We start from the raw sequence: 17,312 nt of genomic DNA on the forward strand, positions 1-17,312 counted from the left end.
CTGCGAATCCTCCACATCCGACCCCAGGGCCCAAAAACGAGAACCAAGCACCGGCAGCGGAGAAGAGGGAGGGGAGAAACCCACTTGCGAAGAGCCAGGGGGGGAGAGGGGGAGAGCAGCTGCACACGGAGAGGATGGCGACCGGACACCGGCCACCGGGGAAGGGCGGGGGGCAGACCTATCAAGGCAAGGAAGAGGGGAGGAAGGGAGGGGAGAGAGGGAGGAGAGAGGAGCCATAGCTTTGGGAGTCAGATGCTGGTGACGAAAGTTATTTTTCTTCCACGCATACGGTGCATGCATATCCACCATGAGTGCACTTGTTTCGGAGCAAATTTGCTGATACACAGGGAAACTTTATGATACACTTTGAAACAAACTAGGCCAAAACCAAAACACGGATGGTGGGTATCCCGTACATGATAGAATATCATTTCTCTTTTTTCTAGTTGCACGTTCTATTTCTGAATTCTAAACGGGCGCGAAATTATGCTCTCACCTTACTGATATACACCTATCCAGGTCGGCATGCGCTAGCTATGTTCCACCGTAAAATGTTGGCACCCGTCAGCTCATCACGCAGGACGCCCTATAATAACCCTTGCCAACCCCACAACACAACTCGCTAGCCAAGCCTGGGAAGCTAGAAGTAGAAGCGCAAGCTACCCAGAGCTCGCGCGGTCGCCTAGCAGCCAGCCATGGAGAACCCGTACACGACCTTCCTCAAGAACTACCATCAGCGCCGCTACTACTTCTCACCCACGCTCGTGCCGGCGCCGGTGGCGTCCACGACGGCGCCTCCTCCGCTCTCCGCCTACTCCTCCAGCCCCTTCTTCTCCCCGCCGCCTCCTCCTGCCCCGCCGCCGTCGCCCCCGCTCCGGGAAGCCCTGCCCCTCCTCTCTCTCGCCCCCGCCTCCCGCAGGTCGCGTGAGCGGCGGTTCGGCCCCGGCAAAGACGACTCCGACGACGGCGACGAGGAGGATGGGGAGGAGGGGAAACAAGCGCCGGGCTCAGCCGCGAGCAGTAGCCTGCACCACAATCAGAAGCTCGCGGGACGGCAGCTATTCGCGGACCTGAACTCCAAGGCGACCGACGACCCGATGGACTCGGAGGCGGGCGGCGCGGCAGGGGACGTGACGGTGGCGCTGCATATAGGCCTGCCGAGCGCTGGCACCGCCGCCGACCTTATCTCCGGGATCTCAGCCGCAGATAGGGCGGCGAGGGATGAGGAGGAGGAAGAGGACGACCGCGTTAGCAGGGAGCTGAGCGGCGGTGGCGCTGAGGGGGACGGGGATGAAGACGGCGAGAACGAGGCGGCCGTGGCACCGGTGCTAGGGTTCTCTTCGACGCCGATCGGGCGGCTGAACAAGGGGCAGTACTGGATCCCGACGCCGACGCAGATCCTCATCGGTCCGACGCAGTTCTCCTGCCCCGTCTGCTTCAAGACCTTCAATCGATACAACAACATGCAGGTGAGCCACTGCCACACACACCTTCAAGAATTAAGCGTTAATTTTTCGTTTCTGGCAACATTTTTTTCGTAACAACATTTCAATCTCAACTACTAGTAAAACGGATTAATTCTTTAGAAATTAACCATGATATATACACGAACTGGACCGGCGGTTAATTATATATCAAATTAAACCCCTTATATTTTGTTCATAACAACATACTAGTGAGTTATTTGTTTAAACAAAACATACCAATTGTGATGATCCCATTTTGTTGGGACTCGAACAATTTTGGAGCTCCTGTTTTCTCCAGCACAGTTGGATGAATCGATCCTAGCAAGTCCCCAACTGGAATTACCTACAAATAAATGCTGTAGCTGTTGCCTGCGGGTAGGTTAAAATAAATAAAGTTCTACTAGTACCACAGTTGTGAAGCTAGCGAACAAGAGTGATGAGACTTGAACGAACGCTACAGCTCGCAGCGTGTAATTGCGCGGGAGGCCGGGAGCTGATCCTTTGCCGGGAATATAGTTAGAGCAACATCACGTCCGAATCGTTACACATGTGTTGGTCCCGTTACCGTATGCTTGTGTTAGCTAGCTAGCTTCGAGCTGCCAATATAAAACCTGAATTTATTAATCAACGTACACCGCGCCGTGACATGCACCTACCATTGTTATATCCTCTCTGGACAAATGCAACAAAATCCATTTCAGAACATGCTAGCCCCCTCATATACCTAGTAGCAGTATGTAGCAATCTATCACGAAGAAAAAAAATTATTTCCCCCGGCTGTATGTTGAAATCGCATTTGAAATGCTTGGGTTTCACAAGAAAACCTTGTTATTTGCCTTGAAAATCTCCAAGCTCATGGTTTCTATCGAAGTAAGTAAATTATTGTCGATGCACCGAGTAAATGTACAGATATTCTTGTTCCGTTGGTTTTCACTTGCCAAAGGCTAGCTTGCCGGTAACATTTTTTCAAAATTATAGTAATCTAAAACCTCTGTAGTCCAATTAATGACCCGCCAATAAATACTTCAGCTTCTGAAAACCACAATTTTCCTCACTTTGGTTTAGAGAAAGAGGTCCGAACTATTATTAAAATACTGTAAAAAAAACATGGTACTGAAGATACTATGGTTTTGTGGAACTGTTGTGTTTGTAGATGCTAAGCATATCAAATTATTTAAAACCGTGTTTAAAAAAAATCACAGTATGCTCCCAAAACTCTAAAAACCCAAGCTGCAGCCTAGATCTTCTTGTTTTCTTGAAAATTTTCTCCCTGTGATATGCTTCTGTGGACTGAATTAAACAAATTTATGACCCAAATGCCCCAATTGAAGCAAATGCACAGTTCCTCTTCCGTTGGTGTCTTGTGGTTTAGCTTCTTCTCATGCACGCATGTGGGAAAGAGGTAGTACCAGATAGATAGATAGATGCGTACACGTGCTGGTGTCTCTGGGCGGGGATCGATTGAGCCGAGCCGAGCTCGGGAGGGATGGCACAGTCACAGTGGCCTGCCTTTTCGTGTGATTGAACAAGACATATATGGCCCGTCAGGGGGAGCCATGCATGCGACCTTTTGAGCTTTTACGCTTTTCTGGGGCCGGAGCTTTCCGAAGCGCTGCGCTCTTTGGAAATGCACCCATGCATGAACGCATGCATGCATGCATGCATGGGTGGCGTGGTGGATGCCACTGTGGAGATCCCAGTGAAGATCGATCTCTGTACGTAACGTAATCAGACGCATGATGCAACTTTTCTTAGACGAATCAGCTTAGTCAGACCACGGCCGGACACGAGCGTGTGCGTGGGTGCAGCTTAGTGTCGTCTGATCGATATGATTGATGCAAAAGCTGAGCCAGCTGCTGCTGCTTTCCTAACACGCCGTGCTGTTAAAATAAATCCGAGGTAAACCATCGATCATCCAAGGACCAAGCAATCACACGAGCACGACACCGAGATTTGTTAATGAGGTTCATCGATATGGCTACATCTCCGGAGCATGACTATAGGTGCTCCTCCCGATGACAGTGCTACAATACCGCACCCGGTCGCCCTGGACACCGGCACATGCCGCCGGCTTTCCCTGCGTTCCGGTGCTATTATGTTGGCATAGGTTACATCGTGTGTCTAGCCCCGCTATATATGAGAGGCCTAGGATACAAGTGTTCTACTAGGACACGACTCCATATCCTATCTAAACACAATACAACTACAAGTTCAACTGTAACCTATCTTGTACACTATATTCGATACAACTCTAACAGTATCAATCTGGTTCGATCTGATCGATCGCCCAGTAGCCACCACCATGCATATCATGGATGCATGCACTCCAGCTGAGCCGAGTCCTGGCTCCCGGTCGAGCACATGTGGCTCCCATGTAGTATGAGCTTTGCCTGTAGATTGGATGTTTTGATCAGGTGGGATGAGCTTTTCTTGATCAGCCGTTTCACACCTGACCAGCTTGCACCGAGGGCTAAGCATGTCGTCGAACCGATCGGGTTTTACTACACCGCCTTCAATTAGTTCTCGATCGCAGCTTTCAACGTCAATGACTGCAAGAGACCTGTAGCTTAGCTTGCCACTGTGTTCTGTCCCTCCCCGATGACAGTTCCACTGTGCTGTGCGCGAACCGGACATGCACCACAGACACGCATGTACTGCAACACACAAGCAGCACGCAAGCAAGGGGCCAGCATGGAGTACTAGAGCCGTCGCAACCAAAAGCCGTCAACGCTCGCTCATGCGGCTTCTCCGGCCGGTTTCGCCCACTGACTGCCGCTGCGTCTGCATGGGGAAAGCCTCTGAGCTATACAGACTGATCCGGCCAAGCCACGTACCGAGGGCAACAGCATCCACGCGCACCTCGAAATGAGCAACGTATTAAACGCAGCCCGGCCTGAAGGTGAATAGAACATGCATATGCTCTTCTGATCCATCGATGTCCACAGGAACCCTTAAACTCTGCCATCAAACTGACAAAACGCAGCATATGATCATGATCCATGCATGTAGTCCGTCCTTAATTCCTCCGTTCCTAAATATTTGTCTTTTTAGAGATTCAAATGGACTATTACATACGAATGTATATAGACATATTTTAGAGTGTAGATTCACTCATTTTGCTCCGTATGTAGTCACTTGATGAAATCTCTAGAAAGACAAATATTTAGGAACGGAGGGAGTACATAGCAATTATATCGAGTTATCAAGAGTACAGACAGTACGTGCGAATCAAACAATGCACCATGCTGCTAGCTTGTGCATCGGTTTATCTCTGACGCCTAATTAATGATTAGATTGCTATAAAGTAGCCGATGATTAACTTGTTACGTACGCGTGCCGTGCGTGCGTGCTGTTCTGTGTATGCAGATGCACATGTGGGGGCACGGGTCGCAGTACCGGAAGGGCCCGGAGTCGCTGCGCGGCATCCAGCCGACGGCGATGCTGCGGCTGCCGTGCTACTGCTGCGCGCCGGGGTGCCGGAACAACGTCGACCACCCGCGCGCGAAGCCGCTCAAGGACTTCCGCACCCTGCAGACGCACTACAAGCGCAAGCACGGCCTCAAGCCCTTCCTCTGCCGCCGCTGCGGCAAGGCCTTCGCCGTCAAGGGCGACTGGCGCACCCACGAGAAGAACTGCGGCAAGCTCTGGTACTGCCTCTGCGGCTCCGAGTTCAAGCACAAGCGCTCCCTCAAGGACCACGCCAGAGCCTTCGGCCAGGGCCACGGCACCCTCGGCGGCGCCGGACTCGACGACGACGACGACTGTGCCATCTCTGACGTCGAGCACGACGGTGCCGCCGCCGCCGCCAGGTCGCTCTGAGCCTCTGAGTCACTCACCGATCAGTCTGGCCGTGGTTATGTGCCGCCGTGCCGGCCCAGATGCTCACAAGGTGCTAGCTGTGTGCACATATGAACTGCGCAGTGTATACAAGTCCGAAGACTATCGGCGGTGTATACTAAGAAGACTATGTCCGTAAGGGTTCGATTTTTCTGGTTTTTTCAGAATTTTTTTTAGCCCTGCCAATTGAGCGACACGTATGCACGGTGGCTTTCGTGAAGTGGTTGATCTTTTCTCTTTTGGACTGTATCTATTTCTTTTAGAGGTGCATGGGCTTATCTTGTCTCATGTGAAAAGATGGTTTGATTGCATGGGCTGATTTTGTCTCATGTGAAAAGGAAATATTAGCTGCATGGCCTGTTGTATGGGCTGGTATACGTGTGCTGTTGCATGGCTGATGCATGCATGCATGTGTCCACCTTTGCATGTTTGTAGTTCCAGGTTTGCACACGTTTGTGTTCTGGGTTCTTCTTTGCTTGCATGGCGTGTTGTATGGGCTGGTACACGTGTGCTGCTGCATGGCTGATGCATGCATGTTTGTCGTTCCAGGTTTGCACACATTTGTGTTCTGGGTCTTTCTTTGCTTGCCTATAAGTAGCTCCTTGTTGTGTTCTTCTCTCATGTGTACTTTTGGGTCTCCATCTCTCCTCTTGATGCTGCCCTCCAACCTCCACCCGAGATCCCAGGGCGCGCTAGGTCACCGCTCCGGCTCGCCGGCCGGGAGGTGCGTGCAGGCTACATCATGGATTGGGAGAGCCGCATGTCATCCTCTCCTCATGGATCTTCGTCGGCTCCGGCTCCGTCCCTGGCCTCCAAGGCGGATACACGGTGGTGGCCTCCCCGTGGTCCAAGGTGGCCTGCTTGCAGCTGACTCTGGATAGCTTCCTACCCTGTTGCGCTCCATCCTAATCGACTCCCCTCGGTCTTCCCTAGCTTCGGCCCTAGCAGCAGGTCCCCTCCACCTGCCGCACGGCCGTGGTTCCTGCCTCGCGACTTCAGTTTCAAGTTGTTCATTGCGAAGGTACACATCGCGTCTGCATTTCCTCTCCTCTGGTCTGCGTGGTTTCTTTAAACAAGTAGATGAGTTATTAGTACTACAATTTCATCATATCTAAAGTTGGGTGCATATGCTACAAATTCTTAATCTAAGAAGAATGTTCAGGTGTTGCGTGCAGGTCTGTGGTGAGGACACAAATTTGGGGTCCAGCTCCTTGCGTGAATGTGCAAGGAATTTAGAACCTGCATCTTTAATATAACATGGTATATTTATTCTTAATCTCTCCATTACGATGTGTTCCATTTTCTTGATGGAAGTAATTCTGGTTTAATTTTACATGATGTTTAAACAAATAAACACATGATGTGCTGAATAGCTGATATACATAGGAAGTACTACATTATTCTCAGGTATTTATTGTTCCTTTTGTAATAGTTTTCTCCCTCCTAAAAGTAAAATGAATCATTTTTAATCCTTTGAGCAAGGTTGCCCAAAGTAGGGCGCTCAGCCATTGAGGCATTATCAATTTCTTTAAGAAGCTTCGCAAAATCTGCTCTTATACTAAAAAGATCTAATGTAGGTTCGTTAGCCTTATAGGGTACTATATACTGAACACACGATACTCCAGATGCAGGATTGTGAAGTGAGTATGTATATATTATCAACACAGCTAGCTTCTTTTGGGACTCAACTACAAATCCCATGTCAGACGTTTTAGAACCTACAAGCGAGGAATGCTCCAGATGCAGGATTCGAAACAGACTGCGAAAATCTTAGCGATATATGCTAGGACCTGATGGCAAACGCATATACATAAAAGATGATGAATACCAACCTACAGTTTTTAATCCCATGTCAGACGGCAACTTTGATGTGAAAAGAAATTGAAGGAGTATGTGTTTAGGAGTACCGAAAGAAATCCCAGTGGAATTTATGTGTTTAGGAGTACCAAAGAAATGACAGTGGAATTTTCTTTCATGAAAAATAAGAATGAAAATCTGTACTGATAGCTGCTTAGAGTTTTGAAGATCATTCTTTCATGCAAAGTGCCTCCACTTTGTAAACATCAACCTATGTGTATTGATTTACACATGACATTGATTTTTTTTATCTGATCAAACATGTACCCCTTCTGTAATGCTTATTATTTCTATGAACACATCCAAGTTAATGATAGCATTGACTTTATTTTTGTTTCCTGCAGCTTACTGAAGCTGAACCTGAGCTGCTGTTTAATTATTGAACCTGATGAAAACGAAGCCACTCAGACAGAGCTGCAGTGTTGTGGCTATTTGAGATTCATGGGGTTCAGGAGGATATGTGAGAAGGAAAAGGATTCTGAGCTATGAGTAGAAAGTAGCAACAATCAACTGTAGCAAAACATTTGTAGCTTCGGTGTAAGACTGAATCTTCTGATGATGATTAGCTCTTTTGGTGTTTGGCTGTGACGACTACTATATTACACATATGAAGCCTTAAAAAAGTGGAAAAGATTGTGCGCCTACTAGGGTTTGATCTTTTCTTAGCTAAAGAAAATAGTCTTTTGTGTTTCCAAAACTATTCCTATTCTAGAAAGCCCTTTCAGAACTACAACTGTAGTAAAACAAAAATTGATCTTTGGCTGTAACTATTACCGCTGGGATCTTCTTACATTGCATAACCTACACTCATGCATGTCGACATAAAAAGAGCATAAGCTCTAACCAAATTTGATCGATTCTAAAATAGTTTGTTAAGCTGAGAACTTATTTGCTTGATTTTTTCTGTTTGTTGTCGTTGTAAACTAATAATTGTTTAATAGTCATCAGATCGTTTGCATATGCGGCGATGACTTAGTGTTTCACCACTGCTCTATTCTAATGAAAGCTGAGATGCGATATTTTTTTGTATTAGTTTCACATGATGCACTCATTTCTGCCTGTTCCTTTCAGTGATAAGAATTTTGAACTACAAACTGGATACAAAATGACACGGAGTGATGTAAAATTACCCATTATTTCTATGCCAAGAAAGCAAAATAGTTGATGGTGGCAAGAAGCCCTGAACCATCAATGTGCTATTACTGAACAAGATGATATCTATTTGGATAAGTTTAGAGGAGGAATTGTTTATACTCTATTAAAGGTTTTTCGCTAGAACATTTCTGTTGTCAAGAGATGAGCCCTAACAGGTTCTGAATATGTACGTGGACGATCTTGAAATACCTAGATGACTATTCTTTAAATACCTGGATAATTATTCGCATAAACAAAGTCACATTGTTATTTTAAATTTTTAACACAAGAAGCAAGTATCGTTCCATAATAGAAGTAGCTACTGTTTGCACTGAGTAGCAAATTCATAGTTATTGGCCATCAAGAAAAGCAAACACCCATGCCGATGAGATATACCTGTTCCATATGTCCATGTGGAAGTAGTAAACTCTTTCACCTTGGCGAAGCACCAACGGCCCAGCGCAAGCATGCCATAGCTCCCTATATAATGCATCACTAGAACTCCCTGCACAAAGGATTCATCATGTGAACCAGGCATACAATTCAAGGGACCATTCACCTTAACTTATAGCAGATTTTAACCAGTATTACTGTCTAAACTGGTATTGGATGCAGGGATCTACCACTTACCTGACGTGGTAGCACCAATGTACAATATAACCATAAGATTTTCATTTCTCTAAATACAGGAGCTGCACCTCTTTGTTCCATTTCATCAACGAAACAAGAGTACTATATCAGTTAAGAGGCCACGGTGCACATAACCAAGAGAAATTGAGGGGTGGAAATGTATCAGTCAGACTATCAAAATTAGAAATTATATATCAGACACAACAAATGCACCAGTTCATCAACCTAGACAGTAATATTAGTAAAAGTTGCCTTTTGCTAGAAAACAATGCCGGGTCGCCCTGAATTATAAGAATTTAATCACTATTTTTCCTATTAAAAAAGAGTCAAGTGGCCAAGTCCACTTATCTGATTCATAAGCATCCACCCAGGAACTGAGTATTCTAGAAAAAACAATTACTCGCCAGGGATTCAGGAAAGCTCAACACAAGCAGAAAAAGCTGAGGAAACGCACGGCCACCAGAACATTAAGGAAAGCAAAGGAACCGAAGCTGAGGCACCCAAAGCACCGGAATTAGACATCTTCGCCGGCCAGCCCAAACACGGTCGGAATTCAGGAGCAAGGCCAATATGCTCACCCCATGCGCAGCTCCACCGATGTTGGCCCACAGCACCACGAGAACATGAGTTAGATGGCGAGAATCGTACGTGTCAGAGGAGGCGAGGCAGGAGATGTATTCAATCAATTGTACTAGCTATCAACATCGATGAACAAATCAAAGGCACACCTGAAGCACTCTAAATTCTGTCCCAAAAAAGAAATCGACAGAATTGGAACAAATTCAGGCATCTGAGTTGAGCAACTACTGAACCGAATCGAGAAGGATTTTATACCTTGAAGGCGTAGGCTTCAGCCTCGCACAGAGCCCTCTTCAGCTGGCCTCTCCGGTACCTTCTGCAAACGCAACCATAACAGCATCGCATCAGCTCGATTCGATCCGGTCTTCCACCGTCGGCGGGACCCACTGTGGTTTCTCTCACCTCGGACGCGAAGGCAGAGGGAGAAGACGCCTGGATACCGGCGGTGCCCGCGAGCGCGGCCGCCACGTCCGCGACGACGGCGGTGGCAGTGGCGGCAAATCGTACAGGAACTCCATCTCCTCCTCCTCCGACAGCAGTGTTCCCGCATCGAGGTGAGGGGGGTGGCGCCCTCAGGAGGAGCTCGCGTAGGCAGGCCGGAGGTGGCCGGCGGTCGGCGGAAGATGATGGAGTTATTTAGCTTACCACAGTAGGGGGGTGGACAGGTGGTGCGCAGAAGGGGGTAGGTGAGTGGACTGGTGGTGTTGGTGACTTGCTGCTCCTAATTTATTTATTTCTCTTCGTTTTTCTCTCTAGATAGTACTCCCTGTCCACTCAAAATTATTTGTGATGATGGAGTAGAACTGAAGGTAAAACACAATTGGTGATGAAATTATTTGTGTAGCTGTGCCATTCTATATCTTCACAAATAGAATCTCAAGGCTGTGATTATAATGCTACTACTGATATGGGGTACTACCTCCGTCCGTGTTTATTAGGTCCCTTTTTATTTTGGGCTAATGTTTGACTTAAAAATTTAACTAACAAAATATAAACTATATGTCACAAAAATTATATTGTTGAAAAGCTCTTTCAAATACAAATTCAACAGTATAATTTTTTGATAGCATATACTTTATATTTTAATAGTCTATGCATGGTCAAACTCTGGACCAAAATACCAAGGGGCCCAATAAACCCGGACGGAAGTAGTAGGAGAGTATGGTTTTATGAAGTTATACCTTTGTCAACAAATATCTTGTCGCATTTATGGAGATCTTCGCATGACAGCACCAATGTCCAAAATATGTGATACTAACAAGATGGATAAATGCAAGAAATTCTCTAGATACTAATAGAAGTATTTTACTATTCAGATAGAATATGTTGTACATGTACTCTATTCTCAGTTAATAATTCAGTTGTTGTTTTTTTGCATAATGTTGACAGTATATTCTATGTTGGCTGGAATATGCAAGGTAGTGTGAATGATAACAGGGGGTGCAATTCTACCAACTCCAATAAGTTTTTCCATTGTAGCAACCTGAATTTGTCTCTTGAGGATTTAGTTTTCCAGAACATCTATGCCAAGTTAGTGTGCTTAAAGTCTTGCCGACTTCCAACCCATGTGTTAATTCAGTGATCACGGTGGGAGCAACATAAGTTGGGTAGTGCACAATTATTCTCTTGGGCACTACAAAGATACACACATGTAAAACATACAACAAATTCTCAAAAACTTCACAAAGATAACAAACCTCAAGCAGACCAACAGGGCCTTGCATAAACTACTTTGTCATGAACCAAAATTTAAGACGACTTATCAAATATTAAAAAAACTAAATAACTTATCACTCCTTGTGGCGCGGCGTGCCGCCGCGCACTACCCGCTAGTACATACTACAACCTCATGAGTTGCTCTTTGATTGGGTTTGCTTCTTCTGTTTTTCTCTTCCTACATATCTCAATCAATCGATCATGGAAATGTGTCAACATTTTATTAGCATTTCGCTTGCTTCTAAACCCTCAACTATTAGTGCACTAGAGATGTGTCCCTTTTCTTTCAAAACTGAGATGCTGTCTCTAGATTTTGCATCGATCGATTGATGCACATGACAATGGCTTACGTGCTTGGTTTGTCCACATTCGTCAATACCTGTATTTTGTTGTGGTTTGTTCCACATCATCAATACCAAGGCCATTTCTTGATGGCCATTTTGTTGTAATTTTGTTGATGGCCATTTGTTGATTGATGCACACGACAATGTTGTAATTTTGTTGTTCGAACAAACCAAGCACATAAGCCATCGATCAATTTTGCTTGGTTTGTAATTTCGGTTTTAAATATGAAAAATTACAACATGTGTAACATAAAATAATTTTACTTCTATTTTTGCACTGGTCACAAATGGCCATATTGAGTACTACCTTCGCCTCGATGAATAAGTCATTCGCGTAGTTCTAGGTCGACGATTTAACTATCTAAATATGTATTATATGTGACAAAAAATATATTTAGAAACTACATCTGTGTAGAAATTTAGTGATATACTTTTCATGACATATAACACATATTTAATTCCTCAAATCGATGACCTAGAACTACGCGAATGATTTATTCACCTAGACGAAGATACTCCCTCCGTCTAGATGAGTAAGTCATCTTAGGTTGTGCACCGTGATCAAGGAGGAGGGGAAAACGAGAAACATTAATGTTTATTTGCTAATTAATAGCATTGCATGCAATGAACTAACCACTGCATGTCGTGTTTGATAGTCTCAAGTCATTAAAAGCATGCACACCCCTTGTCTCTTATTGGTTGATATGTGAAAAAACAATAAACGAGGTAGAAGTTAATGCACCACGCCTTAGTATTTTGGGATTATTTGGTTTTCGTAAGATGACTTACACACCTAGACGGAGGGAGTAGTAATAAATATTTACATGCATATAGTTGGCACTATAAGGGCTTGTTTGGTACACGGGGAAAACTATGGGATCCCCGCCCGATCCCTGGGGAGCTGCCACCCGTGATAACTCTCCCGGGTTAAATTGGTTATGCATTTGGTTTACGAGGGAATAGGGGAATCTCACGCCATCCCCGTCAACTCCCCGGGCTAAACATAAACAAGTCCTGACTTGAGGTAATTCCCCGTGACACTCGCAGAAGGTCTGGTTGATGGCTGCGTCGTCGCCTCACTACTGTTTCTCCATTGTGTCGTACCTGTTGTGGTGCCTTCCTCCATCCCGCCCGGCTGCTGCATCGAGGAGCAGGCGACCATCCTCGCGCACGACAGCGACGAGGGCTGTCCCCGCCGGCCAAGTGTGCAAGATCAAGGTAGCCTTCACGGCTCAACTGTTTCCTTCTCGATATGGGAGAACCCATTGGAGCTGATCTAGCTTGTCGACAACCACACAAGAGCACGAGCATCCATAGGTAGTATCATGCAGTGGACGGAAATGAAGAAAGAGAGAATTGAGTATCATATCATGATATCGTATCATATTAAATGATGTGCTACTATGTATCATGCATGACTATCAGTCAACTATGATACTAAAATATGTGCCACTATGCATGAAGTCAACTAGGATACCAAAGAGTGTCTTTTCGCAAACAAAAATGACATTAAGAAGCATGGATGACAGTTTTGCCCATGGGTATCCCACGGGTACCCAAAAAACAACAGGCATGTGCAAGACTTGGAAAACTTTTGTACCCATGGGTAATGGGTATTCATACCCGCAAAATATATGAATAGGGCATGGATATGAACTTATGCCCATGGGTAACCCAATGGATACTCAGAAAAAAATGAAAATAGTTCCTATGACATGTGGGTCAAGATACAACTTCTATGGCCAAACCCTAAATCTCATATTCCTTAAACCGTCCATAGGTCATATGTCCGTAATCACCTGCTCGCCACTCCTCCTACGGCCTTTGTGACTCCTCAAAAAGATGAAACATGGACTCTTCTCTATTGGACTGTTGTCCAACGATCAAGCTATCCCATGAACGCTGCTCATACTCCATTGATTCCTCCAAGAGGCTTGCCACATGAGGAGGTTGTATCTGTGCAATACTGCTTGACCATCATCACTTGATTTTTAAAATCATTTCTCTACCTTTTAAAAATTTAATATTATACATTTTACCCACTGGATACTCATTGGGTATAGGATACCCGATGAGTATGGGCACAGGTATTAATTTATGTTTATGGATATTGAAGTGGGTGAGTATAGAAAGTTTATGTGGGTATGGGTTTGGGCAGAAGGAGGTTGTACCGGTCCATAACCTATCCATTGTCATCCCTAAAAAGGCGAGCTTAATTATTTGAAGTGTATAAAAAATATACATTATCATGCGTGCACTATTGCGCCACTGTCAACACATGCGGAAAAACTAGTCCCCTCTTTCTTGTAATCGGCCAAGTTTCTACTATACCTACGCGCTCTTTTCTGTGCGAGCATCCCGACCTCCCCGCAGAAAGGCTGCGAGACATGTCCCATTGTCTGCGTGCCCTATATAAAAGCGGAAAAGAGGCAAGGGCATGTAGCCGGAGATACTTCCAAAAACAAACGGGTTTCCAAGTGGCGCTTTGACCTAGTAGTACATGTGTGACCTAGTATGAACTTGCATGGCGCTTTGACCTAGTAGTACATGTGTGTGCATGCAGGTAAAAAAAACGAAACTAAGAAAAGCAACAACCGTGAGTGAGTGAGAGAGAGAGAGAGGAGCAAAAATATAAAGCCCAGCTCGGGAGATCTTCTTTCCACGAGGAGGAGGGGGACGCATGGCCCGGAGATCAACTTTTTGGGCGCACTATCGACGATGCCCCGGGGAATGGCCGACAAAAATATGTATAGGCAAGGGAGGTTGATGGACGGAACATGAGACGAGATGAATACGCGACACCATACCATGAGACGTTCGCGTCAAATGATGAGCTTTTTCTCCCTCCCGCTGCGTATCTCCGGTAGAAAGGGAAAGATGCGTGGCCGGAAGAGGGGAATCAATCTGGCCGGGCACCTTTCGATGATGTCGTAGCTCACAAGGGCCATCTGGGAACATATATCACTGTTGCAGCAAGCTAGCGGCTGCAGCCATGGGGATTTGCAGGATCGGTTGCTTTCCTGTTACAAGGGATGCCGTGGATTGTGATATGCTGCTTGTATGTTTGCATGATTTTCTTTTGCGATGATGACTGGTGGAGAGGATTGGAGGGTGATTACTCATGAGTTGGGGTAACGTGCAGTGCATTCGGGAGCTTATATCGGAAGATCGGCTTGTACTTTGTACTACTATGTAATGGAACAAGTTGTACTCCCTCCATTTCCTTAGGCCAACTCCACCGCGCGACCCCAAGCGGATGTCTGTTTTGTCCGAATTTTGTCCGTTTGGGTAGCGATTTGGGGTCGTGTCCGGGCCTGTCCTGGGATGCGGTGGCCGTGCCCAGCGCGCGGCCGCATCCATTTTGCCCCATCCTGTCCGCGTCTAGTTTTCAAATGCCAAGCCCTAATTCAGGCCAGCGGCCCCGGTTCATCACGCCGGCAACAGAGCCAACGGCCTACACGTCCATCGCCGGCATCAGCCAGCGGCCGGCAACACAGCCAGCCTCCAGAATGAATAGTTCTCCTCGCCGGCAACACAGCCAGCAGCCGGCAACACAGCCAGCCTCCAGAATGAATAGTTCTCCTCGCCGGCAACACAGCCAGCGGCCGGCAACACAGCCGGCCTCCAAAATGAATGGTTTCTCGCCGGCACACTACCAGCGGCCCGACGGGCGAGCGGGCGGCACCCATGCCAGCCTCAAAAAGAACGGCCACGCCGACCGGACGACCTAGTTCAGGCCTTCGGCGTCGAGCATCTCCTTCTGCCTGGCCTCGAACCAGGCCCTCGTCTTGTCGCTCATCGTCGACAAGTCCACGCTCATGATCGCAAGGGCCACCTCCTTCGCTTTGGTGGCGGCATTGGTGGCCTCGATGTCGAGCTTCCTCTGCCTGGCCTTGACGTTGTCGGCCTCGATATCGAGCTGCCTTTGCCGGGCCGCCTCCTCCATGTCGAGCTGCCTTTGCCGGGCCGCCTCCTCCATGTCGATCTTCCTCCTCTTGGCCGCCTCCTCCATCTCAAGCTTCTATCTTTGAAGGTCTAGGTATTGCTTCATTTGCTCGTCCTTGCTTTGCCGCTTCTTCTCGTCCCTCACATCCTTTTGAGACATCATGCCATGCAAAGTCTCATGCAAGGCCATGGATGAGGCATCACGTATGTCATCCACCTTGAAGTTGGTCTTGCCCCTCGGCCTCTTCAACGCCTCGCCATCTCCACCTCCGGCGAACTTGGCCGTCTTCAGTCCTCTATTCCTTTGTAGTTCACGGTATTGGTCCTTGAACTTAGGGCACATGTTGATGAGCGTCCAACAATGCGTAAGAGTGAATGACTTGTCATTGTGCCGGGCCTTGAATGCCTCCAAAGATTGGAATGCCTACACCACATGATCAACAACAAGTGAACATGCAAACATATACACGGCCAAAGTCTCATGGTCGTAGCAAGGAAAGGGCTAGAAAGAGGAGATCATACCATGTCCCCAACGCCGAGACCACTCACAGGCCGTGCTTCAACGCTCTCAAATGCGGCGCAATACTTTTTGCACTCTTGTTGGATGAACAACCATCTTTTTTGAATCGAACCGATGCCACGGTTGCTTGTAATTTGGAAGGGCTCAAACATCTTCCTTTCATGGAATGTTTTGTGGACTCTCGTCCAAAAAACAATGCCCTTTTGTTGCGCGCCGGTCCTCGGATCTTGGCTAATCTCCATCCAAGCTTGGCAAATCAACTTGTCCTCATCTTGTGTATATGAACCCGTGCGAATGCTCTTCCTCTTCTTTTGTGCCTCCGCTCTTTGGGTGAGCTCGTCGATGAACAATGGTGCACCACTAATATCAACGTCATTGCTTTCTTCTTCTTCTTCATCACCTTCGACATAGATGTCATCGTCTTCATGCCACGAGTCACCATGGTCGTAGTCAGCACGGTCGTGCCCACCTTCATCGGGGACGTACTCGGCGCGGCCATCCTGACTTTGGGTCTCATCGGGGTCGTAGGCACGACCATGCCCGCCGTCGAAGATCACGTCCTCCATGTAGCGGTTGTAGAAGGGGTCATCGACCGCTGGCATTGGGGTTGGCATTTCATCAAACAAGACGCGGGGGGCCAGCATGGTGCCCGTGAACGGTGTCCGTGCCTGCTTTCTTAGCATCTCGATGGACGGCCGCCCGCCGCTGCTGGACCCAGGCGTGACGTTGAGGTCGATGACGGCCGCGGGGCGCGGTGTGGACGGCGCGAACGCGCCCACATCCGGCGACCCCGAGAAACGGGTCTGGCCGTCGTGCCTTGGCGGAGGGAAGCAGGGCGACATGGGCGCGGTGCGCGACGTCAGCGACTGGCAGTGTGTAGGCCGGGCAACCGACGAGCCTGTGCTTGCTGGGCCGACGGCCGCTGCAGGGAACCCGGCAGGACGGCCCATGCCAAGCATGAGGATGGCGTGCGCTTTGTTGACGAGGTCCTCCTTCTCGTCGGCAGCGGCCTTGCGCTGCGCGGCCTCCAGCTCCTCGCGCTGGGCGGCGAACTTGGCCGCGGCGGCATTGACCTTGATGACCGCTCTCCGTTCCCTCCTCTTCGCCGATTCCGCGTCCAACTTGGCGATCTCCTCCGGCGTGCACTCTGACCGCGGCTTCCTTGCCGCCTTCTTCTTCACCTTTGCGGGCGGGTCGACGGCCAGGCCGCCGGAACCCGGCGGGGCGTCGGCCATGGACGGGGAAGAGAGTGGGCGGCGGGAGGGACGTGGGAGGGTTTGGGGC

The 17,312-nt window shown here is 47.7% G+C and overlaps 2 protein-coding genes and 1 long non-coding RNA gene across 3 annotated transcripts; 2 read left to right on the forward strand and 1 right to left on the reverse strand.

Annotated features, from left to right (window-relative positions):
* The first annotated feature begins 613 nt into the window (after positions 1-613).
* Positions 614-5,678, forward strand: LOC123112385 (zinc finger protein WIP2). Its single transcript, XM_044533363.1, has 2 exons — positions 614-1,469; positions 4,833-5,678. Exons 1-2 carry the CDS (start codon positions 696-698, stop codon positions 5,283-5,285), a joined length of 1,227 nt encoding a protein of 408 aa, XP_044389298.1. The 5' UTR covers positions 614-695; the 3' UTR covers positions 5,286-5,678.
* Positions 5,679-6,143: 465 nt separating this feature from the next.
* Positions 6,144-7,748, forward strand: LOC123112387 (uncharacterized). The gene is made up of 3 exons (XR_006455436.1): positions 6,144-6,324; positions 6,466-6,563; positions 7,505-7,748. It is a non-coding gene; the product is annotated as an uncharacterized lncRNA (long non-coding RNA).
* A 376-nt stretch (positions 7,749-8,124) lies between these two features.
* Positions 8,125-10,186, reverse strand: LOC123112386 (uncharacterized). The gene is made up of 3 exons (XM_044533364.1): positions 9,906-10,186; positions 9,759-9,819; positions 8,125-8,799 (listed from the first exon to the last, which is right to left on the reverse strand). The coding sequence occupies exons 1-3, from the start codon at positions 10,019-10,021 to the stop codon at positions 8,614-8,616; spliced, it is 363 nt and encodes a 120-aa protein (XP_044389299.1). The 5' UTR covers positions 10,022-10,186; the 3' UTR covers positions 8,125-8,613.
* Between the last annotated feature and the right edge of the window lie 7,126 nt (positions 10,187-17,312).

Source organism: Triticum aestivum, chromosome 5B (genome assembly GCF_018294505.1).
Source record: "Triticum aestivum cultivar Chinese Spring chromosome 5B, IWGSC CS RefSeq v2.1, whole genome shotgun sequence".
NCBI lineage: Eukaryota > Viridiplantae > Streptophyta > Magnoliopsida > Poales > Poaceae > Triticum > Triticum aestivum.

Coding starts and splice junctions, on each gene's coding strand:
- LOC123112385 (XM_044533363.1), top strand. CDS start 696: ATGGAGAACCCGTACACGACCTTCCTCAAGAACTACCATCAGCGCCGC. Junction 1,470..4,832: donor ATCGATACAACAACATGCAG/GTGAGCCACTGC, acceptor CTGTGTATGCAG/ATGCACATGTGGGGGCACGG.
- LOC123112386 (XM_044533364.1), bottom strand. CDS start 10,021: ATGGAGTTCCTGTACGATTTGCCGCCACTGCCACCGCCGTCGTCGCGG. Junction 9,820..9,905: donor CCTCTGCCTTCGCGTCCGAG/GTGAGAGAAACC, acceptor TTGCGTTTGCAG/AAGGTACCGGAGAGGCCAGC. Junction 8,800..9,758: donor CTGAAGCCTACGCCTTCAAG/GTATAAAATCCT, acceptor TCCTTTGTGCAG/GGAGTTCTAGTGATGCATTA.